Genomic DNA, 10,455 nt, shown 5'->3' with positions numbered 1-10,455 from the left:
GCTCCCTGCCCGGCGCCCAGCCGGGCTGCCTCCCCCGGCCGCTGCCCCTCTGTCCCCGGTGTACTCTGCCCCCGGGCGCCGACCTCCCGGCCGCCAGGGGCTGGCACGTGATGGAGAAACTTTGGCAGCCGGGCGGCGGGCAGAGGCGCGGGGAGGCGGCGCGGCGGCCGAGCTCCCCCGCGCGGCGGGCTTTGCGGCAGGGAGGAGGCGTGCGGGTGCGCCGCGGCGGCAGGGAATGCGCCGCCGAGCGCCGAGCGGATCCCGCAGCCGGCGGCAGCGCGCGCTCCAGGCGGCGCGGTGCAGCGCCCGGCCCGGCGGGCGGCGGCGCCCAGGGACGCCCGGTGCCCGCTGGCGCCCGCGGCCGCCGCTCTGCCGCCGCCCGCTGCCGGGGGCTTCCGAGGAGCGGTGCCTCGCAGCCGCTTCCCACTTTGCTCACTGGGCGATCTGCATGGGAAGTTGGGCGCGATGGCCAGGGTCGTGTTGGCGTGGGTTGCGCTCTGCTGGCTAACAGGTAAGAGTGGTCCGCTGCGGAGCCCGGGAACTTTTATCTATATTCCCTGGGGGTCCCGCTCCCTCCCCACCCCCCACGTCCTCCCTATTGACTGTGTTTAAAGCTGCTTAGCGGGATGGTGGGCGGTGGGGGAGGGGGCCGTGTGTGCGTTTGTGCGTGTGAGTGTGCACGCTGGGGGCGGCGGGAGAAGCCGGATTCCAAGTGAGCCGGCTGGAGAGGCAGGTGTTTGGACTGGTTGGCGCTGCGAGGGGGTTCTGGGCACTGTGCTTCCCACCCTCACCCCCTCATACAGCGGTTCTTCCTGGGTCTTACCCTGAGTTTGTGAGGCTGTAAGTCTTGGGGGAAAGCCTGCTGGGAAAAAAACGGGAGCTTGGGGGGCGCTGATCCGCCAAGGGAGCTGGTTTTCTGAAGGTGGGGGTGGGGGAGCTTCTGCCTAATTTCTTCCCCCAGGGAAGGAGGGAGAGACCCGGCATTCTCCCTCTGGGAGGTGCGGGGCAGTGAGTGGCAAGGCGATGGGGGAGGAGGGGCGGTATGATTGGCGGTGGAGTTTCGAGGCTGGCTGTCACTTGCGATCATTTGGGGAGTGGTCTCATAGTTCAAGGAGAAGAGCCTTTCTAATAGATGCAGCCCCTCCCCCAGTAAAGACCTTGTATAGAGAGACTAGGCAGCGTGGGGCCTCTCCCCAGCCCAGGGGTCGCTGCCTAGCCGGGCCCTTTGTGACCTCCCTTCCAGCGCTGGGAACTTTCTCTCCAACCTCCTGGGAAGCCGAATGGCTCTCGTTCCCAACACGTGACAACTCTGTCCCCCTTGAGGAGAGGATTTCCCCCTTTCCTCCCCCCAGCCCCCGCGCCCCTCACCCCTACTCCTCCTTGCCAGCCCTGAGAGATTCACAGAGCAGCCTGCTGAGAGCAGTGGGAGGGGTGAGCAAGCCTTGGACAGCTTGGATCAGGTCAGAGGCAGAGGGTGCAAAGAAAGGTGGAGACAGAGTGATGGAGAAGCCCAAGCAAGGGAGCAGGAAGGTTGGGAGGACAGGGTAGGGGCAGGGAAGGGCAGAAGAGGAGAAGGCAAGCCACACGGAAAAGGGAGATGTTTTGTCCCCTCTGGGGGCACCAAGATGATCTGGGAAAGAAGAGCTGAACCTCTCAAGTCATTGAACGGGACAGAGCGTTCATTCCCTGTTGTTCAGGAAGCGAGTAAGGATGGCCTCAAGGTTTTCCCTATTGCCAATGGGAGCTTCAACACTGCATGGCCCCCCACCCCCACCTCGCGGGGTTTGGGTGGGGAGGGGCACCTTCAGCGGAGTTAGCCTCTTATCTTGGCTGCTCTGAATTCATCCCTCCCACATTATTCAAAAATGAATCATCCCTAATTTCAGGGTTTGGCTGATCCATGCCTCTCCCCCCCCCCCACATCTCCCCTGGCCTCCCAGTGCCTTCCACTGCCACCCTCACTGATTCTAAATGTCCTTAATTTGCCTCTACTACTCAGTGCTCGTATTCCTGGGAGGAACTTGGGCCTTGAGCCTGCCTCCCAGCTCCCCTGACGTTGTCCAGGCATGGGGAGGTGGGGGTGGGGAAGGTCGCTGAGTTACAGGTGCTTCTCCGGGCACCATGCTCTCTAGGAGGGAATGGGAGGAGAAGGAGGACACACAGCCCTGTCCATGGTTAACAGCTTTGTATGGAACGGGATCCTCTCAGTTCATACAAATGGGGGCCCAGACAGGCAGTGTGCTCACAGCCCCTTCGGGAATCCAGCAGAGACCACAGCCCAGCTTCCTAGCACCCTGAGCAGCCCTGCTTGCCCTCTCCTAAGCCGCCTCTCCGGAAGGTTTTGTTTTATTGTGTTTGGAGGGAGGTGAGGCTTTGTCCGTGCCTCCTGCTACCGCACATGGAGAAGCCACTTGTGCTTGCAAGGAGGCAACAGGTTAGTTCTCAGGTCCGTCTCAGATGGCTGCAAGTGAAGCTGGCTCCTGAGATGCCACTAACGGGCCACTGGCATCCCCTGGTCCTGGCTCGCTCTCAACCGCTGGGTCCCCTCTGCAGTCAGAGGTGCTGCCGCCAACGGACTTGCTGCTTCCCCGCCAGAGCCAAGTGCAGGAGCTAACAATGGCGGCCGGGGTGGGGGCGGAGGAGAGAGGAGCATTCAGGCTCATTCTTCACAGAGAAGCCCCGGGGAGGAAAGGTAAGACATTTTAGTCCAGCCCAATCAATGAATTCTCTCTTGAGGGGTGGTGGAAAGGGAGGGAGAACGCAGAGGAAAGATTAAAAATGAGACAGACAGCCAAGGGGAAAAACCATGTCCACTCTCCCTCTCCCCCCCCTTTTTCTTCCCCCCCTTATGTCTCTCTCTCCTTCTCTCCCCTCTCCCTCCCCCCCTGCCCGTTTCTCCTTTTTAATACAGGCTGAGCAATTTCTCATCAACACTTCAGTCCCCGCCCCCCGCCCCCAGGAACTACCAGCTCCTTCCCTGTTTCTCATGCCTGAAATCCTGTATTTCTTTCTGCTATATATTTAGCCTCATGATTTCTTATTGTCATTGTGATGCTGCTTCCTGTTATAGATTCTTGTTGTTGTTTTTGTTGCTGCTTTGGACAAAACCAAATGCTTATCAGCTGCTGGCGTCTTAGCAACAGGTGCCATCTAGCAGCAAGACTTGAGGCAGGGTGCATGTTGTCTTTATTCCCGGGTGGCGTGTCACCCTCTCCCTGCGGGTGGCAAGGCTGCGAGAAATGCACTCCCTGAGCAAGAGATCTGGGTTCTTAGAGACTCTCTTAGGTGTCTCTGTGATGGAAACTGCTTCCTCTGTCACCATTTCTTTGGGTGGTACCCTTTGGGTTTCATTCACGTATTTATTCTTCCATTCCATGAGCATGTATTGCATGGCTGGGATTTCTGAGTGCCATGGTGAGTGCTGAGAGAGTAAAGCACTACAGAGATGTAGTCCTTGCCCTCAGAGAGTTGTCGATCTGGTCAGTGACTCAATCGGTCTGGTCAGTGACTCAAGCAAGTGCTCATGTCCTTTCGATAAGGTGTTGCCATGCAGCATGGAGGAGACAGCTTAACCGCAGCCAGGCGTGCAGACAGCAGCTCCGAATGGCAGTCCTGGAAGAGGTGATGGCTGAGTTAACACATTGATTTATGCAGTGTCAGTTAGCGAGTTACTGCTATGTCCCTGGCATTGTGCTAAGATTAATGACATGAATAAAACACACCCCCTGCCTTCCAAGAGCTCAGTCTGCTGGCAGAGATACCAGTTACAGAACTGTGAACACACAGTTAAAGAGTAGTATTCTGGGGCTGACCTTGTGGCACAGTGGACTGGGCTACCTCTTGTGACACTGGTACCCCATATCAGAGTACCGATTCAAGTCCTGGCTGCTCCACTTCCAACCCAGCTCCCTGCTGGTGTGCCTAGGGAAGCAGTTGAGGATAGTTCAAGTGTTTGGGCCCCTGCCACCCACATGGGAGACCCAGATGGAGTTCCAAGCTCCTGGCTTCAGCTTGGCCCAGCCCCAACTATTGCAGTCATTTGAGGAGTGAATCAACAGATGGAAGATCTCTCTCTCTGTCACTGGACCTTTCAAATAAATCTTTTTGTTTTTTTAAGAGTAATATTGTATAAAAGTAATAATAGAGAACTGTACTAAGTATTGTGGGTGTTGTGAAAGGTTTTTAACTCAGCCTATGGGGCAGGGAGATGTCAGAGAATGGTTGTTGCCTGGAGTCCTAGTGTGAGGATAGGTGTGGTAATGATGGTACTTAGTCTTGGAGAAGGAAGGGTCACTTACAGAGCTTACCTCAATGATCTCCTTTCCCGTCCTGCATTCCTTCCAGTCCCTTCTCTCCTCTGCTCTACTGTCCTCCATGGAAACATCTTTGAACACTTAATCACCGCTGTCCCCACTCCTAACATCGCTTTCTGTGGAATAGGACAAGGAGTTGCCTCAGGATCATCATCACTCAACAGTTTTGACATGTGACTCTGCTGGCTGTCGGGTGGGCATAGACTTGGATGCTACTACTAGTCCATTGTACTACTAGTACTTAGTGCTTAGTGGGAGGTTAGCAGAATCAGTACATGACTTGTTAGTTGTGAGAACCCTGACCCAGGAGTTGAGGGTTGGAGCCTCATCTCAGCCTCTGTATAAATAACTTTACAACTGTGGGAAGGTTTGCATCTCGGTTTTATTATCATCTGTTGAGGTGATTTATAAGGTTACTTTCAGCTCTAAGGTTCCATGGTTCTAACTTTTCTTCATTTAGTTTTGAAGAATTGGAACTCAAAGCTTAAGAGTGTTGGGCCCTTGGGGTGGGTGTTGTGGTGCAGAAGGGTAAGCCGCCACTTGGGACCCCTGCATCCCATATCTGGGTGCCTGAGATCGAGTCCCACCTCTGCTTCTGATCTAGTCCTCTGCTAAGGCACCTAGCAAGGCAGCAGAGGATGGCCCAAGTGCTTGGGTTCCTGCCACCCAAGCGGGAGAGCTGGATGGAGTTCTTGGCTCCTGGCGTCAGCCTGGCTCAGCCCTGGATGGGGTATTTGCAGGTATTTGGGGAGTAAACCAGTAAATGGAAGATCTTACAGTCTCTCTCTCTCTCTCTCTCTCTCTCTCTCTCTCTCTCTCTCTTTGTTTCTCCATTTCTATGTGTCTCTCTTTCTCTGTCAAATAATAAATAAATAAGCTTTAAAAAAAAAGTAGTAGGCCTATTTTTCCTTTTATAGTTTACCCAGTGAACAGCCTTTAGGGAACCCTAGTTTTCTGTAGGTTTTCTTAGACTATTAATGACTAGAATGAAAAACTCCAGCTAGGAAGAGAGAGCTCTGGTTAGACTTTTCAGAAGAACAAATATTGTAGCAGCCAGTACTCAGCGGACAGGATAGGATCTACTCGCAACACTTAAATGTAGTCATATTGGAACTGGCCAGGTCAGGCAAGTACTCTGGACCAAATAGTATGGATGAATACTTTTCCAGCCAACATGGGCTGAAAATGTTTCTTCCAGCCCTAATTTTTTGCTCTAGGACCCATTTGGTTCTTCACACCCTCCATCTATTTCAGCCTTTATGCCTCCTTTTGTCTAAGCAGAAATATAAAGAAATGTATGATGTGGTTGTTATTGTTGCTTATTTGCAGGCTATAATGCTTTTCTATGTTTTAAATGGTTTTCATATACATTATCCCATTTGATCCTTCTAGGTAGGTAGGATGTTATTACCTACTTATGTTTAAGGCTCAGAATAATGATGGCTAGTCCAAATCCATGCTATCTATAGTAGTCCTTTTGCAGCTGCTATAATAAAATACCTGAGGTTGGGTACTTTAAAAAGAAAAGGGGTTTGTTTAGGTCACAGCGTTGGAAGATCAAGGGCGTGGCATTGGCATCTGCCTGGCTCTGGGGAGGGCCTCATGGTGGATGGCAATGGAATGGCAGGAGTATGTGTACAAGAGATCACATGGTGAGACAGGGAGCCAATGAGATTCAAGGGCCAAACTTGCTCTGTATAACAACCTATTCTTATGTAACTCATTCTTGGAGATCAGCATGAATCCCTTCTGGAGCCAAGGCCCCCAGTCAGTCATTGACGTTCTACTGGGTTCCACCCCTCGAAGGTTCCACCGCCTCAACACTGCTGTACTGAGGACCAAGCCTCTAACACATGATTCCCTTTGGGACACACTCAGAGCATATCTCAACCATAGCATGATCTTGATGATTAAAAGAATAATCACACTGACTTGGTTGTTTCAAGTGCCTGAATCTAAGCAAAGCATTGTTTTCTAGCTAAGATGTTATCAAATTCGGCTAGTGATTTAGAAGAACAAATGGCATCTGTTATGGGGCATTGAGTATTGAGGTTCAGTTTCAACAACCAAGAGAAACAGTGCAGGGAAGAATGTTTTTTGTAATTCAGTCCTGCAGCGTGTGACAGAGGAGTGAATGAGGAGTGCCCCGCGGTGCAGGGTGTGCCCCAGTGACAGAGCGCGGCCTGCTGTCCTTTCAGAGCCCATCTGGGGCTAGGGGCCACTGCCGTGCACCCAGGAGCCACTCGGGATGTCGCTGTGACATACGTGTGAGTAGAATCTTCGTCTTTGAGATTGTTTTTGGCTCTCTGAAAATGAAAGAAGGCATTTTGGATGACTAGAGTTCTTTATGGGCCAAGAAACCAGGAAGAACTCGGAAGAACACGCTGCTTCCTTTTGTTCAGCTTCCGGAGCCCTTCAGGACCCAGAGCTGTGAGTTGGGGGCATGCCTCTCCCATTCAGCGGGGATCCTGTGTGGTCACTCCTTGGCTCATCAGGGGGCGGATTCAGAGGCAGTGAGGGGAGGAGGCTTACACTGACCTGGATTTGAATGCTATCTTAGTAGTTTACTTTCTTTTCTTTGGCTTTAAAATGGAAAGCTAACTTACCTTATAGGGTCATTGAGATAATTAAAATGAAATTAATGTAGAATTCCTAGTGCAATGTTGAGCACATAGTAGTCCCTCAGTTGTTTTTTTTTCCCTTTATGAACCCATATTTGGTGTATTAGCATTTTGATGTAGCAACGAGCAATCCCCAAATCTCAACAACAGGCATGTGTTTAGTTCTTGTGCACATGACATGAGAGCTGCATGCCAAGCCTGATGGGCTTAATTCAGTTCCAATTGTCTTCTTATTCTAAGACCCAGGATGAAGGAGCAGCCACTGGTCTGTTGTTCTCATTGTGGAAAGACAGCGAAATAGTGCTCCAAGCTAGAGTGCGGGAAGATACAAAGTCAGACCACACAAATGCCTTTAAAGCTACTGCTTAGAAGATGACCCAAGAATTGTCACTCATGTGGGAGACCAGGAAGGAGTTCCTGGCTTCTGGCTTGGCTCAGACCTGGCTGTTGTAGCCATTTTGGGGGAATAAGCCAGTAGATGGAAGATCTCTCTCTGTGTCTCTTTCTTTCTCTCTCTGTCTCTCTGTGCCTTTCAAGTAATTATTTTTTTTAAAAGCTTCTACTTGGACACACCTTATGGAACACCTGCTCATGTTCCATTGGGCAAAGTGAGTCATGTGCTTAAGCTCATGGTGGCTGCAGTGGTGAGTCTGCCTCCAGGGATCGACGCAAAGGTTGGGAAGGAACAAATAATGTAATCCATCAACTGGGCCATGTTATTTAGTGTATGTTACTGAGTACCTGCTATGTAGCAGAGGAGAGATTGTTTTTAATGGAGGAGACAGATGACTTAATGGGATGTCCCCAAGCAGTGGGATGCCATTCTCAGTAGAAGTGGGAGGAAGCTTCTAGAAGCAGTGATGGCTGAGCCAGGCCTGAAGGGTGAGCAGGAATGAGTAAGTGAAGGGTAGGACAGGGGAAGGGAAATGTTTAGGGGGAAGAGCATGCGGCCAAGACTCAGAGGACAAGAAGCTTTCTGGAAACTACAAATAGTTCAGGCTAGATGAGCATTTTGTTGGAGCAGGAGCAATGGAAGGGAACACCCCCCTTTGAAAGGAGCTTTTGGCTCCTGAAGGCCAAGGGCGTCTTTAAGGAGCCAGAGGAGGTGAGTGCTGTGATCAAGTGTGCATTTCCAAAATAGCATTTGGACCTCAGTGTGGAGAATGGACTGTGTGTAGGCAAGACTCGTGGCAGAAACAACATAGGAGGCCCTTACGGAAAGCGAGGCGAGAGGTGACGGGATCGTGGACTCACAGGTACAGCAGGGGTGAGGGATGGGCACAGAGTGACCAGAGACAGAGTGAGAAGCATGGTGTGACTGGGTGTGGAGGTTGAAGGGGAAGCAGTGCGAATGATGCTGAGGCTGCCAATTTTGGACATGAGGAGGCAACATAAGGGAGGGAGCTGATGAGAGACCAGGAAATGTATGTGGGTGGCTTGGCTGACCAAATTAAAACCTGGGAAGTCCTATTACCAAAAGGAAGAGGAGACGGTTCATGTTTCCAGCTACAAAGGGACCAGTATGAGAGTGAGGCTGTACATTTGAATCTGGGTTCAGGAGAGCAGCCTAGACAGGGACAAAGTGAGAAAGGTTGATAGGAGCCTTCTTTCGGGGATTTCTTTTCTTGTCAGAATAGATGGTCCATCCCCAGAATCTGACCCATCTGAATGAGCCAGGACAGTTTCCAGAGTCCCTCCGCACTGCAGGGTAGACCAGCCTCTTTTAGAATAGCTTTGGTCCCATCAGAACAGCGTGTTTTCCAGCCAGACATCACCCGTGTGTCATTTCAGTTCTGTGGCAGACACACCAGACAGGGAGAATATCTGCTTCTTTTATCTGCACAGCAGTGGTAGAGAACAGGAAAGCATGGCCCAGTTGGACATGCAGAAAATATGTTTGTTTAATGGATGGGAAGCTTTGTGTGCACAAGCACCAGTTACTGGCTGCAAATATTACTAGGCCATGAGAAAAGCTCACCTGAGAAAAGGTGGCACTGGCATTAATCTTGGTCCTATGGAAAAGGGAGACATGGGGTTAGCACTGTGACGTAGCTGGTAAAGCCACCATCTACGGTGCTGGCATCCCATATGGGCACTGGTTCGAGTCCTGGCTGCTCCACTTCTGATCCAGCTCTCTGCTATGGCCTGGAAAAGCAGGGGAGGATGGCCCAAGTCCTTGAGCCCCTGCACCCACACGGGAGACCCAGAAGAAGCTCCTGGATCCTGGCTTTAGATTGGCCCAGCTCCGGCCATTGCAGCCAACTGGGAAGTGAACCAGCAGATGGATGATATCTCTCTCTCTCTCTGTGTGTGTGTGTGTAACTATGACTTTCTAATAAATAAATACTTCTTTTAAAAAAGAAAAGAGAGACATCCTGCTGCTTTTTGGGATTCTGTAGGGGAAGACATACAAGAAGGCTCTCCTGTTTTTTTTTTTTTTTTTAAGATTTATTTACATATCAGAAAGTCAGAGTTACACAGAGAAAGAAGAGAGGCAGAGAGAGAGAGAGAGAGAGGAAGAGAGAGAGAGAGAAAGGTCTTCTGTCCACTGGTTCCCTCCCCAAATGGCTGCAGCTGCCGGAGCTGTGCCGATCCGAAGCCAGGAGCCAGGAGCTTCTTCTGGGTCTCCCACATAGGTGCAGGGGCCCAAGGACTTGGGTCATCTTCTGTTGCTTTCCCAGGCCATAGTAGAGAGCTGGATCAGAAGTGGAGCAGCCAGGTCTTGAACCCACGCCCATATGGGATGCCGGCGCTTTAGGCCAGGACATTAACCCGCTGAGCCACAGCGCCGGCCCCTCTCCTGGTTTTTTTTTTTGTTTTTTGTTTTTTTTAAATTTTTTATTTTTTTAAACTCTAAATGGTCAGGCTAACCCTAAAGTGGACCAAGGAGTCAGGCGCCATTATAGCAACCAAGAGAAACAGATTCTGGCCAATTTAAGTAGGAAAGGGATTTTCTGGGACGAGGGCTGTAAACTCACAAAGACGGTGGGAACGCAGGAGAACAAGGTTCAGTGAATAGGCAGAGACCAAGGGAAGCTCTCACATTCTTGATCGAGACTTTTTATTTTTTATTTATTTTTTTAATTTATTTTTTATTTTTTGACAGGCAGAGTGGACAGTGAGAGAGAGACAGAGAGAAAGGTCTTCCTTTTGCCGTTGGTTCACCCTCCAATGGCCGCCGCGGTAGCGCGCTGCGGCCGGCGCACCACACTGATCCGACGGCAGGAGCCAGGTGCTTCTCCTGGTCTCCCATGGGGTGCAGGGCCCAAGCACTTGGGCCATCCTCCACTGCACTCCCTGGCCACAGCAGAGAGCTGGCCTGGAAGAGGGGCAACCGGGACAGGATCGGTGCCCCGACCGGGACTAGAACCCGGTGTGCCGGCGCCGCAAGGTGGAGGATTAGCCTAGTGAGCCGCGGCGCCGGCCGAGACTTTTTATTTTTAAACCCAAGTTTATCAAGAAGTTAGATGGCTCCTATTTCTGGAAACAAGAAAGATTCAAGCCGCATCTTCTTTGCATTT

At 51.4% G+C, this 10,455-nt stretch overlaps 1 protein-coding gene across 3 annotated transcripts in view; it reads left to right on the top strand.

Moving 5' to 3' along the window:
• Positions 1 to 394: 394 nt before the first annotated feature.
• Positions 395 to 10,455, top strand: part of ILDR2 (immunoglobulin like domain containing receptor 2) — a 63,243-nt gene continuing 53,182 nt past the window's right edge. For all 3 annotated transcript variants that reach the window (XM_062192676.1, XM_062192675.1, XM_062192674.1), the window contains exon 1: positions 395 to 511. In XM_062192676.1, the coding sequence (XP_062048660.1) occupies positions 466 to 511 (46 nt within the window). In that variant the 5' untranslated portion in view covers positions 395 to 465. The remainder of the gene's footprint in view (positions 512 to 10,455) is intronic.

This window comes from Lepus europaeus, chromosome 5 (assembly GCF_033115175.1).
Source record: "Lepus europaeus isolate LE1 chromosome 5, mLepTim1.pri, whole genome shotgun sequence".
Taxonomy (NCBI): Eukaryota; Metazoa; Chordata; class Mammalia; order Lagomorpha; family Leporidae; genus Lepus; species Lepus europaeus.
The sequence above is the reverse complement of the archived record's forward strand: the minus strand, read 5'-3'. Positions and strand labels throughout refer to the sequence as shown.